A 23,646-nucleotide genomic window follows, 5' to 3' on the forward strand; every position below is an offset into this window, starting at 1 on the left:
CGACATGACATCCGTTCTATAAAGTTTGGCTGTACTCTGGGCTTTTCCTATGTAAGCCAGGACATCCAGTCTGTATTCCGTATTGCCCTTACACGCCTTAGTCGCCCTGCCCCTTAGTCCCAGCTAATTCCCATCTCCCTCCCCAATATATGTGTGTGCCTGTGTCAGGCATGAAAACTGAAAAAAAAATAAATACTGAAAAGACAAAATTTGAAGGCGCGTAGCGCCAAGTTTTGCAGGCGCGTAGCGCCAAGTTTCGCAGGCGCGAAGCGCCAAGACTTCTAGGAATTTCATGCTCCCCCAAAATTTTTTTTTCAAGGGTGCAATTTGGTGCAATCTGGGGCTATCTGAGCCTTAAAATTGGATTCAAACATGGCCCCAAAACTATTTTACTATAACTATGACTAGGAAAAAAAAAGAAAGAAAAATAAAAAATAAAAAAATAAAAAAAAAAAATAAAAAAAAGGAAAAATACGGAAATTAAAAAAAAATACGGTTTACTTTTTTCGAAAATACGGAAAATACGGAGAATTTTCATGCCTGCTGTGTGTGTGCGTGCGTTGTGTGTGTATGGAGGAGGGGGGCGTGCGTGCATGTGTTGTGTGTGTGTATGTGTGTAAGTGTGTGTGTGAGTGTGTGCATGTGCATGCAGTTTTCCTTTTAGTATTAGTGGTTTGCAAGTCTCACATGTACATTGTATACACTAGTATTTTGCACGAGAGGGTTTTTACATGTATGACCGTTTTCCCTGTCATTTTGGCAGTCATACTCTGTATTCAGGGAAACAGCTGAAAAGTGTTTTGTCATGGCATTGCACATCTGAAGACTCACACAGACAGAAAGACACACATACATGCACACAACCTCTCTCTCTCTCTCTCTCTCTCTCTCTCTCTCTCTCTCTCTCTCTCTCTCTCTCTCTCTCTCTCTCTCTCTCTCTCGTATACATACACCATCAACAACGAAATCAGCACTGAAAAATAGATCCATTTTATATATCAGTATCATTCTTGGATTTGTCTCAAGTGACCCACAATCACACCCACATTTTCAAACAAGAGGTAAAATACAATAACCAAACAATCAAAAAAACAAGAATAATAAATAAAACAAATTAAAAAATCCTGCTTGTGTTGTTTTGTAGACTTATTAGTCCTAACCAATATTAGATTTGCTGTGACACATACGGAGATCAAAGTGGTGAGTTTTGGTTCAGTAAATGAAATCATGAAGATTTTTTTGCACACAGGAACTAACTTTATGAAGAGATACAATTATGATAGCTCTGTCCATAATATGGACAAATCTTCATCTGCTTTCTCTTCATTGCTGAATGAACAATGAACAAATCTTTATCTGCTTTCTCTTCATTGCTGAATGAACAAACCTTTATCTGCTTTCTTTGCTGAATGCATTTTTAAAACATGACTGATCAGCCAGTAAGACTAAGAGGAGGAGTTTTGAGACCCCCAAAGACCTGCTAGACTGCCACACTTTAACCCTGACTTGTAGATATGGAATTGTACAGCACAGCATGCACTAGTTATGGACTGGTTATCAACACTACAAGGGTTGAGACATTGCAAACTTCAGTTCTAGACCTCTATGCCTTAAAGGCACACTCCTACCCGTGATAACAGCTCATCATCATTTCATATCTGGCCAGGCTTTTACATGGGATCAGGCCATTCCTCTATTTGGTCACATACCAACAATCAGCACTCTGACTGCTTGTTGTAGCGAGTTGAAATCTTTGTTTGAATTAATTTCTTTAAAAGCAACTAGTGGCTTTTATTAAATTAATTCACACAAACAAATTCGAGCTGTGCATAAAGAGCAGACAGGCTGTTCATTTTTGGTATGAGACTGAGTGGATGGATGGTCTTATCTCATGTAAAAGCCTTGCCTGATCTTAGATGAGCTGAACTGTTTTTATGAGAAGAAGTGTGCCTATAATTATAATACTCCCTGAGTCATACGTTTTCTGCATCCAGTGTACCTGTACCTCCCTTTCCAGGCCTTCTCACATTCAGATTTTAAAAGTCTTCATATGCACTTACCAGCGCTGCAGTCAGATAAAATCAAATGAAATTAGATGAGATGCAGAGAGAAATAATTGTTTTAAGGCAACAATAGTTTACAGCAAAATCAATGTCAGCTGTTAAGAAGTCAACCAAACTTGTAAAAGCAAAGACACAAACAGAAAAGCTTCATGGTCTGAAAATGTCTTGTGGCTACCAGATAACTGGCACCCAAAAAAAGGAGCACACCTCTCTCACTCTATTGGATGCCTCACAGATTTCAATTTGACACTCTATAGCTTCAGAGTAGCACCCCAGGGTTGGACAATTTGTATGTCAGACTGTTGCCTTCTTGTCCTCTCCATCAACTTTAAAGCTCTTTTAAAAAGTTATCACTGGGTTTTATTCAAGTCAAAATATTCACCAAATTGACAGTACAGAGATTAGTACTCAAACTGTAATGGATTAGAGATGACATGACACATTTTTTTTTATAAATCAAGAAATAATGACAAAAACACTTTAAAAAAGAAGAAGTTTCTTTCCACAAGGTGACCTAAAAAACCCAGATGGGATATATCTTTCACACTTCAACCCCCAAAGTTAGGCAAAACTAAAGCATGTGGAAGAAACGACCGTGTCTCACAAACTGTCACATCTACCCCCCCAAGGGTATGACCAGTCCACTGTACAATACTTGACCCACCAAACACCAGAGCCCCCCACATAACAGTCCCCGTCAGAGGCGGCCATATGTCTACAACAGCTTATATGTACACTGCATTTTTGCCCCTTTTCCGTTAACAAGCCCAATAGCAATAATTCAAGATAAGAACAATATCGCCTGCAGATGTAATTGAAAAGAAAAGTATAACAACGCAGAAGAAATGCATCGCACAGGTGGGTTTCTGGAAGATAAGAACACGTAATGGCTGTGCTAATTACTCAGGCTATTCCATTACCAAGTGATTCAAAACATTCAACTAAATGATCATCCACTGTCTGGAATTAAACACAATGAGAATATCCACACGCTTACGCAAAGAAAGGTACACTTATTTACCTACATTCTTCCCCTTCCGCTGTCAAACACACATCTAATTCCCAACAGTCTATGTGTAAATAATTATGTGCACAGTAATTTTTTCTCCACGTTCCTGTCAGATAATTTTTTTAGGAAAAAACAAAAACAAAAATTTCAAGCTTGAGTTGAAACATTTAAATCTACTTCTGTCAATCTGAACAGATAAACAGGAGTGACTGAAAATCAAACGCCAACCAAAGCATTGCATACGAATGCAGCAAATAGTAAAGACACTTCAATTGCAATGTAACGACTATTACTGATCTTGTTTTTTTGTAACACCCTATACCAAAATCACATCAAGGTTTTCCACACACAGACACACACACACAAACACGCACACACACACCTTTTTTTTCGTACACTTCATAAGAATGCAGAAGCAGCAGTTTACGGTAGATTCAACATTATGCAACAGAGAATACATGTAGATTTAGTCTTTTGCATACTCATTACAATGGACAAATAAATGGAGCACAAAGAAAGTCAGATTAAGCAAACAGTGAAACTGAAAAGATCATTTGGAAGAACGTATTGCAAACATCAAATGAAGCTAAGTATGCCTAGACATAAACAACATGTCGCTGTGTTTGAAACAGTCTAATGAATGTTCATCTCTCCAACAACTGCTCCAACAACCACAAGAGGAACAAAGAACTAACAGCAACACATTTCTTTCACTTTCAATCTGTGAAGCAATAACAATTGAAACTAATCATTCATACCATGGTGCAAGTACAATTTTAACTTTAAAAACTTTCTTTCTTTTCTTTCTTTATTTGGTGTTTAACGTCGTTTTCAACCACGACGGTTATATCGCGACGGGGAAAGGGAGGGAGATGGGATAGAGCCACTTGTTAATTGTTTCTTGTTCACAAAAGCACTAATAAAAAAATTGCTCCAGGGGCTTGCAACGTAGTACAATATATTACCTTACTGGGAGAATGCAAGTTTCCATTACAAAGGACTTAACATTTCTTACATACTGCTTGACTAAAATCTGTACAAACATTGACTATATTCTATACAAGAAACACTTAACAAGGGTAAAAGGAGAAACAGAATCCGTTAGTCGCCTCTTACGACATGCTGGGGAGCATCGGGTAAATTCTTCCCCCTAACCCGCGGGGGGAACTTTAAAAACAGTGTCTGACATCAATCAAATTTACATCAAAACAGTTGCACTCACACTTACACACACTGATCAGAAATATTCAAACAAAACAAATCACACCTTGTTTTTCTAAATACTCAGCTAAATGCCTGAAAATATATTTCAACTTTGTTACTGCAGAAAAATCTGAAAGATTTTATGTTTAACTCAAGCTTTTTTTAAGACGGAACCAGAAGATAGTGAGATTTTATAATTCCAAAAATGACCATTCGCTTGGCACAGGGTTATGAGCTTTATGGGACAAGTGAAAGGTAACTTTAGAAAAATATAAATCTAAAGCAACTTCAAACACGCACACACACACACACACACACAACCTTGTCTACCGTTCGGTGACGCCCTTCAACAAATATAGATCATAAAAACACATATCATTCATGCTGTACATGTGTACTACAAACTAAATACTGATCCTTTTAATCAATCTGACAGCCATTCTTTCACTGAACATATTCATCATTCACATCAACACCATACTTCCATCTTGTTCAAATGCAGACATTATATCATCATCACAAATTCAATATTCACAGCTGGCTAACTCAATTCAATGTTACATCACTGCAAATTGACCGTAACAGAATTTCACTGATATCACTTCAGTACCAGTGTTTAACACATCAAATACATATAATACCGGTTATAAATAAATGTATATTCCCACAAGAATACTTGACATGAACTGGAATGGCCGCATGGTAGTTTGACACTGTACACTGTCACGTGTGCTAGCTTTAAGGAGATACAATGAAAACTTTCAGGCTATGGTCAAAGCCATTTCATGGTTTCAGTGTCTCTCTCACTCTCTCACACACACACACACACACACACGCACACAGACACACATATTCACATACACACACACACACACACACACACACACGCACACACACACACACACACACGCACACAGACACACATATTCACATACACACACACACATGAACCACCACAGATAAGAGGGGCTACTTTTAAGCCAGTTTAAGATGCAAGGCTAAAAACAAAGAATAGGTCTGTTCCAACAACCAGATTTTGTACAACTTACAACCCACTTCAAAAGCACAAGCTTCACAATTACATACTGTACATGGCAATATTGAACAAGCCATCATAACAAAAACCCAACCACATTTGAAGCATGGTGCACATACAGGTATTGTGCATATTCACAGTCGGGCAAACCAGCAAACCAGGACACGCACACGCACCTCTACATGCATGCATATGCACACTTCCGCATGCACACACATGCTGGTACATGTATGCGCATACACACACACACACACACACAGTCCTCTTGTCTTTCTGTCCTTCCATCTGTCTGTTTGTCCATCTGTCTGTCCATCTTTCTGTACGTCTGTACTTCCATCTGTCTCTGTAAGGGAAGCAGGACACTATTTAGGTGAATGGAGCTCACTCTAACTGACCAGTCACCTGCAGTGTCCACAAGGGTCAGTTGCCAGGATGTCATTCTATAGCTTAGAGAGAGTGAAGTTGGTAAGGAGCACACACACACACACACACACGCAAGGGTGGGGGGACGAATGGGACCGTCTCAACAAAAACAAGGGACAACAGATGAAAAACAGAGATCTCCAATTCACAACAGCTGTCATATTAACATTCAACACATACAAGAACTGAAAAATGAAAATGAATGATAATCTAAGGCGAAAAATTAAACTTAAAAAACCAAAAAACCAAAAGTCCATCCTGCTACAAGTTGTATCTGCTGCGATATCGATCCTGGCCCTGGCAGTACTCATTGTAGATAAGCTTGAAGAGGAACATGTGGAAGATGACGATGAGAAAGGCGATGGAGACCCAGAACAGCGTGGGAAGGCCTCCAAAGTGGTGGCCGTGTTTGTGTAGCGCTATCACATGGTGCTCCAGGGCTGGGGCTGAAACAACAATGACATTAAAATAAAACATATAAAATAATGAAATAAGACATTACATTTAAAAAAAAAAATTAAATCGCAAAGCAAATTTGAAAATTAAACAATTTCTATCAAAATAACATGAGCATGGAATAATTAATTGAAATCCAGCCTCAATCCAGAAATCCAGATATAATTTTGGTCACCATTTACGAAAGACAATGCAAAAAGCGTATGTTTGGCTGGTAGAATGATCACAGTAATTATATTTTTCCACACCAGGAGATAACTATTTGAACAGCTGAATGTTTATTTGGGTTTAGCCTACTTTTGTATTTCTGTCTTATTTTTTTTTTTATCTACATGGAACTAGTGACTGACTAAGAAGATGAAAATGGACCAGGAGTTTTGTTATGTAACCAATGTGTGATGCACTTGTGTCCACTTGAAAGGAACTTGTAGGTTGTGCTGTATTACCCTGTCTGAGTCTGTGTCACTTGAAAGGAACTTGTAGGTTGTGCTGTATTACCCTGTCTGAGTCTGTGTCACTTGAGTTTCCACAAGTTTTTAAGTGGTGCTGATCACAATGAATAATGCTAGTTCTGGTTCTGTTCCTATTTGTTTAAATGTCGATTGAAGTGCCAGTGGTTGCACTCATACCTTTACAGTTATGGTCAACCATTCCGAGGCAACCAGCTATTGATAACGACCACCTCCCCATCAAGACCAACCCAAATGATCCCCCCAATTTTACTTTTTAAAATTTTTATATAACACACATTTCCATAGTGACCACCTCTTTATAGCAGAACGTTTGGCGGTCATTTTAGAGGGGTTTGACTGTACTTGTAGAAGTTAAGAACTGCTATTGCTGTGCGTGTAGGTATAGCCTACTTTCAGCTTTCTCCTTGAAATGAGTGGTGTGTTATAGTTACTGTGTATGTGTGCGTGCGTGCGTGCGTGTGTGTGTGTGTAGCTTTGGCTTACCTTCAACTATCTCTTTAACATGGATGGAGTGTTTCAATTCCTCCATGTGTTGTTTGTCTGCTGTGATGTACAGAATTCCTGTCAGTGGCTCTGTCAGCTTCACTGGAAACTTCTGCCATTTGTTGCTGGAAAGAAAAATCTTATCTTAGAAGATACATTTTATGGAACTACGACCACACAGCACTTTAGAGTAAAGAAGCACACAACCAAGAAAAAGGTAAGTAACACTTTTTCTCCTTTTTTTGGAAAACAATAAGACTAGTCTACTCAATAATGTGAATGCCATGCTTTGATTTATCCTTTATCCCATTGAGCTTACACATAAACCATGCACAGGCAGTTCTCTCTCTCCTTCTCTCTCATATGCACAGACAGACAATGTATGCACCGAGATTCACACAGATACACACATTCAAGCAAACACAGTTGTTCACACACACACACACAAAGTCACCCCCCACAATAACATCCCACTCACGTCAGCTCAGCCGGGGCATCCCCCCCCCCCCACCCACCCACCCCCACCCCAGGGGCATTCCGCAGCCCTTCCCCCCAGCCTTTTCCCCCACCCAACCACAACCACCACCACTCTCACAACTTACTTCCCCTCAACATCCTCCACAACAACAACAAGCCACTCACGTCAGCTCAGCAGAGGCGTCACATCCCCTCCTCCCCACCTTACCACCACCACTCTCGTAACAACTTAACTTCACCTCAAATTCCTCAACAACAACTACAACAACAAAACAACAACAAAACAACAACAACAACAACAACAACAACAACAAAACAACAACAACAACAACAACAACAACAACAACAACAACAACAACAACAAGCCACTCACGTCAGCTCAGCGGGGGCGTCCAGACAGCCGGCGTCACAGGCGTAGTAGGGTTTGTCGTTGCGGTCGAGGGAGACGAACATGCTGGCCTTGTTGTCGGTGCCCACCTCCACCGAGATGTTGACGTGGGTGTTGTTGCCGTAGTTGATGCGACGGAAGAAAAAGTCACGGTGCAGGTTGCGAGGGTCCATGTTCAGCTCCAGATGCTGAGTGAGAAGAAGAAGGTTGGTTGGTTGTTATTGTTTATCGTCTCTTCAGCAGTTAATGCTATACGAGACCGATGCAAGTTGGTTTTCTTTTTCAGTTCACATGGAAAGCTCAATGCTTAACTATTCACAAACAGGTCTATCACTGTAAAAAGAAAGTTCTAAAACTTCATCGCTTTCACACTTTGGATTCAAATCTTGTTAAAAATCTTGATCTCTTTTAGAAAGTTACAAATCTTGTCCGGGAGAACATCCTGGAATAAAAAACCTTTAAAGTGTGAGAAGAAGAGATAAGGGAGACAATGTCAAAGCTGTGGATGTAAACCACAGTGTATCGACTGAACGCTGGATTTTCCTTCTTTGAGCCATATGAACGACTATAACTCATATCTAGGTGGCTGGCCGAGACTACAAAAGAGTACATATTTTTGTGCCTTCAATTGTAAAGGACAAACGGTAATACATGTAGATCAATACATACATTTTATTTGTATTTGTGACCAAAGTATAACACAGTCACAGATCTAAATGACAGCCTCCTAACTCTCCTGATCACTCATGGGAGCCCAACAAAACACAAAAAAGTAACACTTTAAAAGTAACGCCGCTTGTGTGGCATAGAAGATGGCTGACCTGGTTGTGGAAGTGCAGTGCCCCAAGGGAGAGAATAATGGCCTGCAGCACCCCCTCCGCCCCCGCCTGCACCATGAACTCACAGCCGTGCTTCTCCAGCGTGATCATCCAGGTGGTCACCACCCGCGCTATCTCGTCTTCATCCTCGGGCTCCACCCACAGGGTGTCTGCATCACTAGGGGAATCAAACAAAGAAAGAATGAATGAATGAATGAATCTATGGATTAATGAATCAATACCATCATCCAGGTGGTCACCACCCGCGCTATCTTGTCTTCATCCTCTGGCTCCACCCACAAGGTGTCTGTATCACTGCATCAATCGGTCAATCAATCAATCAGTCAACCAATCAAACGGTCAGTCAGTCAACCAATCAATCAACCGGTATGATCATTCAGGTGGTAACCACACACGCCATCTCATCTTCATCTTCTGACTCCACCCACAACTGGTGTCTGCATTCTCGGGGCAATCAATCAGTCAACGAGTCAGTCGGTCAGTTAGTCGATCAATGAATCAGTGAATCAGTCAATCACTCAGAATGATCATCCATTTGGTCACCACACACATGTATCTTTCAGCATAACTCAAAGGCTAACACCGCCATAAACTTCAGACGCTGTAGGAATCAACATTAACTCACAGAGTGTAGTGGCCTTGGTAGCAGCGGTCAGGGTAGTAGAGGACTTTCTCGATAGCCTGACGGTCCTTCTTACTGGTACTCAGGTCGTGCATGGGCGCTGGTACGTTGCTCAAAACGTAATAGAGGGTGCGGTTTATCCTGTCACCGTTCAATACACCTGAAGCCTTGGAGTGGCTGATACGAAAACCACTCTCCCACAACTGAAAATAAAATAAAAATCAATAATAATATAATAATAATACAGTACAATAAACAAAAACATTCTGAATTAACCACATAATTCTTTATGAAATGAATAAAATCCAGTTTACAGTTGCAGTGGTATTGCTGATAAAGTAGGCCACAAAACCACAATAATGTCAGAGCTATTTGTACGGCTCTTTCTTTCACAATTCTCAGTCACCCTCAAAGACAAGCTTCCCCACTTACCGTATTTGACGGATTATAAGCCGCACCCCCGACTTTAAAAAAAACAAGAAGGGCAAAGCCCATACGACTCACATGCTTTACACATTTTTCCTACCAAAATACATGTGACCTTGACCCAAGGTCAAGGTCATCCAAGGTCTTGCAACATAAAGCTGTTAATTCAAGACATAGGAAGTACAATGGTGCTTATTGGCTCTTTCTACCATGAGATATGGTCACTTTTAGTGGTTCACTACCTTATTTTGGTCACATTTCATAAGGGTCAAAGTGACCTTGACCTTGATCATATGTGACCAAATGTGTCTCATGATGAAAGCATAACATGTGCCCCACATAATATTTAAGTTTGAAACAGTTATCTTCCATAGTTCAGGGTCAAGGTCACTTCAAAATATGTATACAATCCAACTTTGAAGAGCTCCTGTGACCTTGACCTTGAAGCAAGGTAAACCAAACTGGTATCAAAAGATGGGGCTTACTTTGCCCTATATATCATATATAGGTGAGGTATTGAATCTCAAAAACTTCAGAGAAAATGGGAAAAATGTGAAAAATAGCTGTTTTTTAGACAACATTTATGGCCCCTGCGACCTTGACCTTGAAGCAAGGTCAAGATGCTATGTATGTTTTTTGGGGCCTTGTCATCATACACCATCTTGCCAAATTTGGTACTGATAGACTGAATAGTGTCCAAGAAATATCCAACGTTAAAGTTTTCCGGACGGACGGACGGACGGACGGACGGACGTCCGGACGGACGGACGGACGGACGACTCGGGTGAGTACATAGACTCACTTTTGCTTCGCATGTGAGTCAAAAATTGGGACGAGCCACGTATAGGCCGCGTCACTATATTAGCCGGGGTGTTGCAGGTAGCTCTGTTTCCTCCTTGGGGATGAAGCTACCAGGGGAAGGGATTGTGTTAGAGGTGCGGGTAGAGGGGTAGCCCTCCCGGTGCTCCCCCTTGGACCTCCCTAGTCTAGGACCCTGGGTCTTCGCGAGGTGGCCATTGTGGCGTAATCCCTCCGGACTAGCATAACGTTTCCCTATCCCAAGACCGACCGTGCGTGGTATATGACCACATCCTCTACGAGGTGACCCTATCAACTAGGCAGCGCAAGCCCCTAGGCGAAACACGGCGGATCTAGAGGAGAGAACCTCGATAAAAAATTTGAGCTGCCATGAAGACGGAGCATGTTGGCTGAGGACAGCGGGCAGACCTTCTGTGCCGACACCCATCTACAGGAGAAAACCAGGCATGCACGCATCAAACCCAACATGGCCAGACACTATATCAGCCGCCGTCGAAAAAAATATAATCAGATCGTGTCAATCAATCAAAACAACCAGGCAAACGAAAGTACGGTATTTGGCGAAATCGGCTCCGAGAATAAACAAGTGAAACAAAGAAGAAAAGTGAAAAAGTTTGAAGAAAAATATCACACACACAATTTGTAACCAACACACACATGTATAAGCTTTTTTGGGATGATTTACAACTTTTGCGCACATTTCGAGCAGACGAAAACACAACATGGCGGCTCTCACTCCTCCAACTATCGCGAGACACAAAAAAACAAAATCTCGCGCGCGCGAGATCCTGATACATCCGGTGTTTCTCTGTACGCTATCTTGTCACGACGACTTGTTGACCAACGAAGATTCGCGAAAGAAAGAGAAAAGCGTCGAGTAGAGAGCTAATAAAGTACCGGTAATCGCTAATCGAGCGAAATGAAAATCCGCGGCGACTTCCATTAGGTGAATGCTATTCAAGTTTAGGTAACGTTTTAGCCGCATCTTTTTATAAGCCGCAATGCGATTTAAAAAAAAAAAAAAAGTCGAGGCCTGTAGTCCGTCAAATACGGTAAATACAATTAAAATATATTTTCTGCTCAGTGGGCAAAAACAGAATAGAAAGATACAGTGGAACCTCCCAATCTAAGCCTCCCCCCATTTCAGGGCCTTGATTTTTCAAATCTTCTGTTCTTAACGTCTGTAAATTGACCCCCATTTTGAAGACTCCCTCCTTTTGATTTTCTCAGATTTTAGGATGTCTTAAAAAGGGGGTTCCACTGTATGCAGACGGTGCCACTGACCTTGCCCCACACTCTGGCGTGCTGCTGGCGGAGATGCTTGTCAGCGTATCCCAGTCCCTTGGCCATGTCCTGCCACACAACAACACTATCAGTCAATCAACGTCAACATGAAAATATAAAGTGTTGCACACAAGCTATACAATGCACAGGAATGCCATTTCACATCGATACTCTGCAAAATGCCAAAACTTATTTCAAATGACTTTTGTTTTGTGATGAAAGTCACTTGTTCATTTTAATGTTTGTTATTTTCTCAGATGCCAGGAGACTGGTTTCGAATAACTCTCACTTACTCTATTACACATGTCGTATGCATTTAGACCGCTTACTTCCCTTTGTTTATTAGATCTTTTCTTAGCGTACAACCACCTCATGTCCCAAATAGATTCTTATTCTGGGGACAAAAATAGAAATTTAGTATAGCATAGCAGATCTTTTCATTCATATATTTATTCATTTCTGCTTCTAAGTGAAACCAATTTTACTATTTGACCTTGACCTACCTGTTCCACCTGAGCGGCCAGACCTGGGAGGGCGGCCTCAGCTTCAGCCCTCAGTGACGGCTTGGTGTAGTGTACCACGGTCAGTAGGTGGAAGTTGTGGGTCCTGGCAAAACAATCACACAATCACACATCGACTGAGACTCAATAACATACTATAAGACACTTCCAAACTTTGGTTCAGAAAAACAAACTTGTTGTATTCTTGGTTATGACCTGACTGAAAAACAATTCCATGAGAGAGAACAGTGAACAGTTCCATTGCTAAACAGTAGGGAGAGAGGGGTAGAAAGTAGAAGTCATGAAATGTTTGTGAAGGTACACCGGGAAAAAATGAAACGCCTGTGCAGAAGCAGATAAAGATAAAGAGTTAAAAGCTTCCTTCCAGAATGTCAAAGTAGTTTCAAGCCTCCCTAACACAAAATGGTGCAAGCTAAATGATGCTGCAAACTACATCAACAGCCTGCTGATAAAAGGTACCGTCCTTTCAGTTTCAGCGAAGGTTTTTCTTGACTTAATTCTCCTGCGCATTCTGCTTCAATCAAAGCTCCTCAAATGTAGCTAATGCATTTCTGGTGATGATGCAACTTTGCTGGTAGGTAAGCACACAAATATCTGAGTAATCAAGAAACACACCACAATCCACTTAGAAACACAGATATAAGCATTCGAGTCAAGAAGGATGGTGAGCACAAAAACACACAGGGATCTGAGACATCAAGAAACACCACAATAAACTTAGAAACACAGACACAAACTCACGAGTCAGGAAGCACGGTGAGCACGGACTGCTTGAGCACCACGCTGCCAATGGCTGCGGCCACCACGGAGTCTGAGTCTGGGATCTCTATGATGCCTCTGGTCACCCGATACTGGACACTGGTGCCCGACTGGCTGGACACTCTGTGGACATCATCACAAACACAACATGTCAGTCCACAATTTACCCGATTCCAGGCACACTCTTTCCAAAGACACTAGGATGTGCTGGAGTTTTCTTTTGTGGTTGCAAATGCTGTTAATTTAGTTGACATAATCCTTGCCATAAAAATCAACAGAATCCTGAAACTATTTTAGAGGGAAATTTTGTTCTGAAACCAAACTATTTTGGTGGGAAATTTTGTTCTGAAACCAAACCAATTGGGGATCAAAATGTGTTCTACGTGTATCTGCCTGTCTTTATATCTCACCTTATCTTGTTGATCTTGGTTAAATGGTGTGTGTGTAACACTGACAGGTAACAAAGGGTTTAATTCATTAACAAAGTTTGAAAAGTGTCTGCAACCAAAAGAAGATAACTCACTGCTTCATCTCCGTGGTAGCTCCTGTCCATCCAGAAGCCCCGACTTGATCAAACTCCACTTGCAGAGAATATTTCTAAAGTGAAAAAAACCAGCGTGATTTTAGTACAGACAGAATGATGAAACAACTAATCACATTCACAAACACCCACATACTCTCCAGACAAAGACTGATAAACAAACATGACATTTCCATCCTTATAATTAATACTGACCCAACAACTCATCCCCATCACCTATACCCACTTGTATTGATGAATTTGTCAACTTTCTCTCACTAGGCCATCAATGCCACATCCTCCGTTCTCTCCACCTGAACATTCACTCAACGTAATAAGTAACAGTGCCAGTGAAACATTGTATCTCATTTTCTTACAGACGTCGCATCAGACACCTTAGTCACCAAAATGAACACACACACATGCATGCATGCACGCACGCACGCACACCCACACATGCTCTTGCAGTTCTGTTTCCTATTGTGCTCTTCCATATCACATCGACACCCCCTTACCTACCACACCTCATACACACACACTCATCACATACACACACACACACAGTCAGATACACCCACAAGTTACACACACACACCATACTTTTTCTCTTGCAGTTTTCAGTTTCTCATTCTGCTTGTCCCATTCCTCCTTAACCTCCCCTACCATACCATTCCCCCCCCCCCCCCACACCCTGCCCCTCCTCCCCCAACCCCCTGCATGCCATGCTCACCGTGGGGTTCTGTATCCGTATGTCCTGCACCAGGTATGAGGGTCTGGAACGATGAGCGTACACCTGGCTCCCCACGTTCACACACCCTGACGGCTGCCACACCGAGACAGAGAGTGAACATAATGAGAAATCTATGGTATAGGGAATCCCCATCTTCTCCTTTTTCTTCCGTGTTCATGTTTTAGAGATGAGTTTTTCTCTCGTGTGTTAACACGTGCTCTCCGTCTTGGTAGCAAAGTTGTGTGTTTATTGTTTAATATTGCTAGTATGTCTTGTAATTGCTGTCTCTCTTCTTAATAAGAGTACAGTCATGATTATAATTTCCTAATTCACTGTCAAAAATGTTCATAGGATCCAACTAACTTACAAATGTTTAAAACCTAAAGCAGTGAGTTTACAACAGAGGACAACAGTGGAATCTGACAGAAGCGACAGCTGTCAATCAAGGAAAAGTATGCAGCGTGAGAAACAGTTACTATAACTATTAAAGGGTATCTGTCATTGCCTTCCTCTTTGTGGGACTAGAACAACACGTTCCATTATCTAAAACTCCTGAAAAAAACAGAAAGCACCATCAAGTAAACAGTTAACACCAAACCAAACTTACATTTCTGATTGCTTGCAGTTTGTATGCCAATCCACTTCTGATGTCTAGCATATTGGTCTCTGCAAATAAAGGTAAAAATATACAGGTTTGAAAAGATAGAAAATAATTTACCAGAACTAGTCAGATCCGATAAAAAAAACACACACCACTTTTTGGTAGATAACTCACACGCACACACACATTACCATCAACAACATCAACACACACAAGCTAACACACACACACACACACACACACACACACACACACACACACACCTCTTATTATTAAGTGCATAACAAAATTACATTTTGTGTGTGTGGTTTTACTTTTAGCAGTTTTTACGATCATTATGCTATTACCTGAACAGGAGTCAAGGCACTAGCTAACACCAACATCATCATGTTCCCACTCAACCACATTCATTTTCACACATAACAGCACTAACACCAACCTAAGACTTTCTCTTTTTTGATGGTGCTGACGGCCAGTGGCCAGTACTTGACCGGAAGGGACAGCGCACGGTTGAGTCGAATGAACAGTCCGTTGGCCGAGTTGAGAGCCGCTGCCATCCGCCCATTTCCTGGAAACACAAGTTGTAGTCTTAAACATCTCTCCAGAGAATTTAGTTAATTTAAACTCACATTGTGCGAAAGACATGGGGATATGTACGATCAAGTCAGCGGAATGAAAAACATGCAACAAATGTTCTTAAAGGCACAGTGCAGCTCACAACCTTCGTTTTGCGTTTTTGTTGCAGCTGAGTGCATTTACAGTTCAAAAATCCTCCTTTGGTAGTAAAACAAACCCAAAACTATCCAACGACGACATCTGTGAAGCTCGACAGTTTCTTGTTCACGCGAGTGCATAAATTAACCTAGTTATTACGTGGTGTTTGGTCGGAGTTCGATTCAACTGAGTGATTCCGGCCTCCATTTTGTTTTACACAAACTCATGATGATGTCTGACATAGTTTGCTAGTGACGTGTCTTTTTGTGCATGATGCGGTGATCTACCTGATCTAAATTTAGATCCAAAAATAGGTCAAGACCAGCCGGGTCCGAGTATGAAATTAATTTGTAAAAAAATCGCAGTTCTTGACTTTTTGGGGTGCAAGTCAATGAAACTTGGTAGTTCTTCTAACGGATAGCTGCCTGAGGTATGACTAAAAGCCCCAGGGGCTCTGTGCACCTGGATTTGACAAGTTCAGTACCTTTAAGAAAGCAAAAGGAGAAAATAAATTCATTGTCAATTGATTAACAACAAACTACAAAGGGATGTGCTAATCAAAAACTGATAGAAATTACTGTGGAACCAACACCACCCCCCCCCCCCCCCCAAATTTAAGTCTACATGTACCTCCCTTTGAAGACCCTGTTTTCTCAGATTTGCTGTTACCTCTGTAAATTTAATTCCATTTTAAGAATACCACCAGAACTGATTTCCTCAAATTACTGAAGGTCTTACATGTGGGGTTCCACTGTAATCATTGTCATCATCTACTTACCAACATAGATAACATTGAACGACTCTCCCGCTTGCGCCCCTTCATCCTGGAGAAAGGCATCTCCTGAACCGATGGCATTCTGAAACTCGGACAGCCTCTCCTGCAGGCATTCCTCCACAGATTCTGAGTCAGAGGAGACATGTGCGCTAACTGTGGTATGTTAATGTGCAAAGCAAGACAGAGTATAAGGCAGCAGAGACAGGAGGTGTTAGCAGGAGTGTGTGCGCTTGTGAAAGTGAGTGAGAGAGAGAGAGAGAGTGAGAGAGAGAGAGAGAGTGAGAGAGAGAAAGAGAGAGAGAGAGAGAGAGAGAGAGAGAGAGAGAGAGAGAGAGAGAGAGAGAGAGAGAGAGAGAGAGAGAGAGAGAGAGAGAGAGAGAGAGATCAAATCAAATCTTATTTTTCGAGGGTTGTGGCATAAGCAATACAACAAGCTTTTTTTCAACCAGCCCTCGCCCAGAGAGGGGACTAATCTAATCACATATTTACACGGATATTAACGTAGAAAAAACGGTACAGAAAAACAACAACATATGAATATTTACACATTACATATTATACACAAATATAAAGCGTCGTATATGTAACGTAGGAGAGAGAGAGAGAGAGAGAGAGAGAGAGAGAGAGAGAGAGAGAGAGAGAGAGAGAGAGAGAGAGAGAGAGACAGACAGACAGACAGACAGACAGTCAGAGGCAGAGAGAGAGAGAGAGAGAGAGAGAGAGAGAGAGAGAGAGAGAGAGAGAGAGAGAGAGAGAGAGGGGGGGAGAGAAAGAAAGAGAGCTGACAGAGAATGTGTGTGTGTCCTTTGTTCGTGACTAACACAGGTGTCAGTTAGGACAACAGAAAGTCAACATGTGCAATATGGATCCTGAATGAGCAGGAGGGGAGAGAAAAAAAACTACAGTATTTGTACAGCTGAGTTACACTTATACATACATAGTCATAGATCTCTTATAAATGCTTGACTCTTCCACTGTGTATTTGTGCATGCCCATACATGAACACAAACACAGGTGCTAATGGATTTACTTTTCTTCATGCATGTTTCTGTCTCAATAATAGGACTTGTTGAAAATATGAATCTGTCATGACCCGTCAAAACAAAGACCAAGTCATGCAGTGATAACAAACTCCAAATAGAGAGAAAAGCAAACAAATAAACGTAACCTTACCTGGCTGATTGTATTTGTGCTTGGTGTCAAACAGGTAAGGGACCAAGTAGTAGAGCAAAGCTAAAACAATCAGCACTAACAGCACAATTTTCCTGGACCTGAAACAAACGAGAAACAAAAGTCACAATTAATGCTGTGTGTGAACAAAATATTATGTCTGTCTTTTGATTACACGCAGAACACAGAGATGCTTGCTAACAAACATGCTTTTGTTTATTGACTTGTGGAACAACATATACTATGTTCTTCCAAGCTTCTAGTGCACATAAATTCTGGAACAAAAAGAGGTGCAAACTTAAGTGCAGAATTAATAACATCACACGAGAAGTCTGAAATGTGCACTCTCTTTCTCTCCGTCTCTCTCTCCCCCCCCCCCCCCCCGACACACGCACACTAACAGATGTCGTACCAACCAAGACATGGCTGACAACTGGACGGAACATTTTACCACAGCTGTTGAACAATTTTGTGCTTGGTGATTTTATCTGATTAACAATTGCCCCTTGTTTTAAATTGTTGTCAGAGAAAAGTACCATAGTAAAATACGTGTATGTCCAGATCAATGCAGGGGTGTTTCCCACCGCATACACTTTTACAATGGTGCAGCTGTCTCACATATATCCTGTTGTGTCCCGGCCTTTTCCCACTCCTAGTCCTAACCCTACCCCCTGTCATTTACAAAAACAGTTTAAAACTCTCACCCTTAAAGTTACTGTGCTTGCAGGTACACAGACACTGCTTTCAGTCATGCCTCAATTTCAAATGATACCAAGTTTCATTGACCTTGCAAGGAGTCGAAAGCTGCAATTGTTTTAAGAATTAGTTTTCATTGTTGTTCAGGCAGGACAGCGTATGTAGCCTTAATCAGACCCAACGCGTACACTTATTACGTCAAAAGCCTAAATGGAAGTAAGTTAGTCTTGACGAGAGGGAGAATTCTTTTTTATCTGGGGTAGTTTCCGTCAAGACATTGTGTTTGATTATGTAAGAAAACTGTAAAACATGGTAATTTTGGTTCCATTTTGGCATACCCCACACGGCCACAGTCAGCCTTTAGCCCCAGAACGTGATCATAGGAAATGTTGATTGCATTTTGGAGGGAGATGCGAACTGAGAAACCTCATAAAGTTTGGTTTGGTTGGCAACAATAAAGATACGTGTAGTCAACAGCAATACTCATGAACACCTAAGTATGAAAAATAGCTCCCCCAGATAAATTAAGTAAATCTACATCTGCACAAGCATACAAGTTTGCAGCCCTGTCATTTCAATTACTACTGCCACACACACAATTAGAAGTAGAAATACCATGATTATTTATGTTATTTAACTGTGATCCCCTTGAGTAAGACCGGCAACTCATTTTAAATAATGTACACCCTTCCATCACAAACAGAAAGCAGTTTTCTGTATGGTGTACAGTGAAAACCATGAGAAAAAACCCACACAGACACCGTAGTACACAATATTATCTTGCCCACTTATGTAACCAGCCTAGGCCAACAAGACTTAAATAGGGCAGGAAAGCAAGGAAAAGTGAACAGAAACATGCATGCATAAACTGAGAAAATACATGCAGGTCAATAATTCCGCAATGTTACATTATCCAAGTTGATACAGAGGTGTCGACTCCTAAAATGAGTTTTCAGTGGTATCAACAAAACAAATCCGGAACGTAAAGAAACCTTTCAGGAGTATAATTAACCGCCGTCCATTCATGAATCATTTAATTACACAGTATTCTGCTTCCAGTGGCCTTGTTTCTAAAACCCAACCTGCACGTTAATAATTGCTCTCTTCTCTTTCATTATGACAACATTTGAGTCCATTAAATCCATGTTTATGGATTATGCAAGCAGAAAAAGAACAACAACACAACAGAAACAGTAACCAAATGAGTAAACCAAATGCAAAATAAACAACCACTCACCCCCTCACACATTTCCTGTTGAAATATAAGTTTGTTGACTTTGTTAAAAGGAATCTTTTCAACACAAAACTTGTACCTTGTATCATTGTATGCCTCAAGTTATTTCCCTCGGCCTAAAAAGAGCAACAACCACCAGCAAATTAGACAGTATGCACACACCGGGCTGTACCCATCTTTAAAGGCTTTTGAGAGTTCAAGATCACAACAAACAATTACAATCATTTACATCTAGAATGAGCGTCACCGTTAATTTGTTTTAACTGCTACAGAATCCCCATTAAAGATTAGAAGTTTAAGTATGTTTTGCCACCAAGCTTCTCTGGCAATATCAGTTATTACATCATCAGAAAATTATAAGTTAAATGTCAGCACTGAGTTGAAGCTAAATAAATCACTGTAACAGTGACACTCACATTTTAAAGTTCAAATATATTGACAAATTTATACAACATTTAAAATGCTTGACTTTTATTGATTAGCCTGAAAACTTCTCTAATTTGCATCAGAGGTATCTCTGTTAAACTTTATTGCCATGGTCTACCGTATGTATTGAATTCATTAAAAATGTTTTGGAAACAACACAGTCAATAAAGATAGAGTACTACCGCAGGCAGTTTAACCTGCACTATCAAAATTATAGTTCTCAGACAGATTGTCACCCCTCCTCCTCCCTCCTCCCCCCCAAAAAAAAACCCACCCCGAGAAGCACAACAAAATAAGATAAAACCAGCAAACAAATCAGCATAAACACAAAAACAGAGATCAGAAAAGAACCAAACTTCAATGAACATAAGAAACCATGTCTTCCAATCGCCTGTACCTGGTACAAGTCCATTCTATTGCAGGAAAGTCACCGCTATTCCAATTCAAAGAAAGTAGAACATAAAAGAAGAATCAAAGAGAGCACTAGTAGTAGCAGAGCACCAAAACATTTGTATAGATATAGTAAAAACATGGATGTAGTAAAAGAACGTATGTACTGCTCTGGAATTTTGTTTTTAAATTTAAGAAAGGGAACTGGCACTAACCTCAGTTAAAACTTAAATGTTAATCTAATTCAATTTATTTCAGTAGTGATCGACAAGAAGAAGAAGAAGAATTTATTTCAGTTAAACCCATCACTACCAAATTACCATACCCATTCTAGTTTTTCTTCTTCTCAGTTTACTTTAAGTTGTGTAACATACTAACAAAGTTCTGTCCCCCGTTTCTTTAAGGTGAGAATTGGCGAGTGAAGCGTCAGTGGGGCAAGGAAGTACCGTTTCTTGGGCAATTCTCGCTGCAAGGAACGCTAGGATTTAGCGAGATAATGCTAGCATGCCTTGGAGGTGCTCGCTACATGAGAAACAATGGCCATCGCATTGCTGCTAATCCGATTGGCTGTTCGTGGCCGTTTACCGAACAGTGCAGACAATCTTTTTAGTATCAACCAATGGTGTAAAATCTTAGCGTAGAGCTCTATAACCATCAAATGGTTTCATATTCACTCTTGCTTACTAGCTCTGCGAGAGGCTATAGCCGCGAGCAAGTCTCACCGAAAAGAAACACACGTCTGTTTACCACTACCAGATACATCCAATTGCCAGCATATGCATGCATGGTCATTCATCATTTCAAAATTTAGGCAAACTTGTTAAACTGCATAAAATAACTACAGCTTTTAGTCTGTACAGTCAGGGACATGTATACATTGCGTCTCTGGTACACTACGTACAGTACATGCCCTGCCTGTACGGCCCCCGGCGTGAGCGGACACCTGACATGTACGGACACATTTGTTCGGCACGGAGTGTTTTCCTTCTATATTTGCCCCCCCTTAAACGGACACCTGCAAAACGTGGACGCGGACACTCATTTTCGGTCCCAACAGCAGGTCATACCTCCAATGTACGGACAGACCATCGTCAAATTTTCACCACAACTAAATCGATAACAGAGCAGTCCGGCTCTTGGTACAAAGATCACAGCCGCAATGGCCTGATGACAGTCACTGATAACTTGAGTGCACGTGTACCCATCAGGAGGGGGGGTAGTTTTGGTCAGGAGTGGAGTACATGCGAAGATGCCAACATGAAACTGCACTGTGCTCTTTATTCTTGTCTGTTGGACGTAAACAACAGAAACCACAGTCGATGAAGGTCCTGAGCGAAAGAGAGTGAAAAACCGGCCACGGTTCTCAGCATCGGTTCTCAGCATCTGTGTCTGTGTGTAACCTCTTTCATTGACAAGATACTCTTGTTTCCTCTCAGCCTTGACCAGTGAGTCGGTTGCCTAATCTGTGAACCCTTCAGTTGTCTTGCTTTGTCAAAAGTTAGGACACAGTCAACTGGTTTTGCTCTGAGTGAACAGTGCAGCTGGCCTCTCTGGCCACAGCCCCAAACAGTACATGGCTAGAGGGAGTGAGAGAGAGGGAGGGGGTGGAGGGGTAGCTGGCTAAACTCAGTGGGGTGTCCGGTGTCACTGCATGTCAGCAGGAAGAGCATTGGAGACAAATAGAGAGGTGTACTGTACTTCCACACAATTTCCAAGTATCAGTTGTCACGGCTTGGGGTAGGCATTAGTGAGGGAGACTGGGAGCTGTGTTATGTACAGTGTATTTGCGACTGAAGAGTGAAAAGTCACTGCCATGCCACATGATCGGCATGCAGTCAATAAAGCCAGACAAGAAGAAAATAAATTACATGATTATGACATGCAGCTCTATCTGCTGCTATTTATTCAAACTAGTTTTCAAGCTTATTCTTGCAAAGCATCTGCACACGCTCCTCTGTGCTGTGTTTGTGTGGCTGCTTTCGTATGTCAGTGCATGGTGAGTATGTTCACTGCCTTGAGGATTTATTTTATCTCTTCTTTTCAACACTTTTCATACAAATCATTTTTACAGAACGTTTAAAGAAGTATTAGGAGTTTATTGTTATTGTTTAGTAGCCACAAGAAGTGATTAGCATATACTCAATCCTGTTGTTTGTGTGTCTCAGTGTGAGTGTATGGGGGAGGGGGTGGTGTGGTCACCCCTCCCGTGACCGGACACCTGCAATATATCAAACACTGTACATGAGGAACCCATTGTAGTTTCTTTGAATATATATATATGTGGACAGTTTTGCTATGGCCCAAGGGCAAGGGTGTCCGTTCATGAGAGGGACTGCTGTAACACCAAAATGTGTCACTGCCACTACTAGTCTTGGACTTGGAGAACTGATCATGCCTGATTTGCTTGGAGTTGGAGTCAGTCACAGTAAATTGTACACTTAGAGAATCTGACTGGATATTTAACTGGAGAGCATACAATTACATGTACAAGGTCAAGGTAGATTTTTCCGTTGCTCTCCCGAACACACATGCATTACTGCTACGCTGAAAACACAATAGCTGTTAATGTTTGCATGTATTCACACTGTCAATGTGTCATGTTCAGCCGAATCAATGCACATTCATCAAGCTTCAAGTTGAAATTCCCTGCTTTTGACAAAGTTGGCTATAAAAGCACAATGTGGAACCATAAATGCGTAATTGCTACAACCACCACCCTCATAATAAAGTAGTAACTGAAAAAGACGGCATGTTAGTTTTGTTACAAATTCAAAAGTTCAGCAAGACCTCGACTACTCAATCAATCTTACGGTGCACTATAAAGTATAACAACACAACGTCATCTCTGCAACAGCAGTACAGGAACGAAGTGCGCTTCTTACTAACCTGTTCAAAGAACTGACAGAGGACACAGCGCTTTGCAGTCTGCTTCGTACCCACATCTGTGTGGTCTTTGGTAGAGAACCTAAACAACACGAAAACAAGGGTTTTAGAAGCGAAAGACCATTCTTCATTGCCAATCGTTGCTTTCGTCAACAGAAGCAACCATATTGCAATGACGCACTAAATAAAAACACATCACATTTTTCAAACGTTTCTAACAAATACT

The 23,646-nt window shown here is 41.2% G+C and overlaps 1 protein-coding gene across 2 annotated transcripts; it reads right to left on the reverse strand.

Annotated features, from left to right (window-relative positions):
* Nucleotides 1-974: 974 nt before the first annotated feature.
* On the reverse strand, nucleotides 975-23,609 carry LOC138970933 (uncharacterized protein KIAA2013 homolog). 2 transcript variants are annotated; one of them, XM_070343515.1, is made up of 17 exons: nucleotides 23,424-23,609; nucleotides 20,545-20,580; nucleotides 19,725-19,739; nucleotides 17,795-17,892; nucleotides 16,625-16,747; nucleotides 15,572-15,700; nucleotides 15,139-15,197; nucleotides 14,532-14,624; nucleotides 13,805-13,878; nucleotides 13,264-13,404; nucleotides 12,505-12,607; nucleotides 12,002-12,070; nucleotides 9,476-9,675; nucleotides 8,833-9,007; nucleotides 7,997-8,199; nucleotides 7,147-7,271; nucleotides 975-6,180 (listed from the first exon to the last, which is right to left on the reverse strand). In XM_070343515.1, the coding sequence occupies exons 1-17, from the start codon at nucleotides 23,549-23,551 to the stop codon at nucleotides 5,996-5,998; spliced, it is 1,956 nt and encodes a 651-aa protein (XP_070199616.1). In that variant the 5' UTR covers nucleotides 23,552-23,609; the 3' UTR covers nucleotides 975-5,995. The 2 variants fall into 2 exon arrangements, with proteins under 2 accessions (XP_070199616.1, XP_070199617.1); XM_070343516.1 differs by lacking the exons at nucleotides 19,725-19,739; nucleotides 20,545-20,580 and having other exon boundaries at nucleotides 23,424-23,608.
* Nucleotides 23,610-23,646: the final 37 nt, after the last annotated feature.

Source organism: Littorina saxatilis, linkage group LG7 (assembly GCF_037325665.1).
Source record: "Littorina saxatilis isolate snail1 linkage group LG7, US_GU_Lsax_2.0, whole genome shotgun sequence".
Lineage (NCBI taxonomy): Eukaryota > Metazoa > Mollusca > Gastropoda > Littorinimorpha > Littorinidae > Littorina > Littorina saxatilis.

Coding starts and splice junctions, on each gene's coding strand:
- LOC138970933 (XM_070343515.1), bottom strand. CDS start 23,551: ATGAAGAATGGTCTTTCGCTTCTAAAACCCTTGTTTTCGTGTTGTTTA. Junction 13,879..14,531: donor TACGGATACAGAACCCCACG/GTGAGCATGGCA, acceptor TTTTCACTTTAG/AAATATTCTCTGCAAGTGGA. Junction 12,608..13,263: donor CTCACCGTGCTTCCTGACTC/GTGAGTTTGTGT, acceptor TTGTTTTGCCAG/GACCCACAACTTCCACCTAC.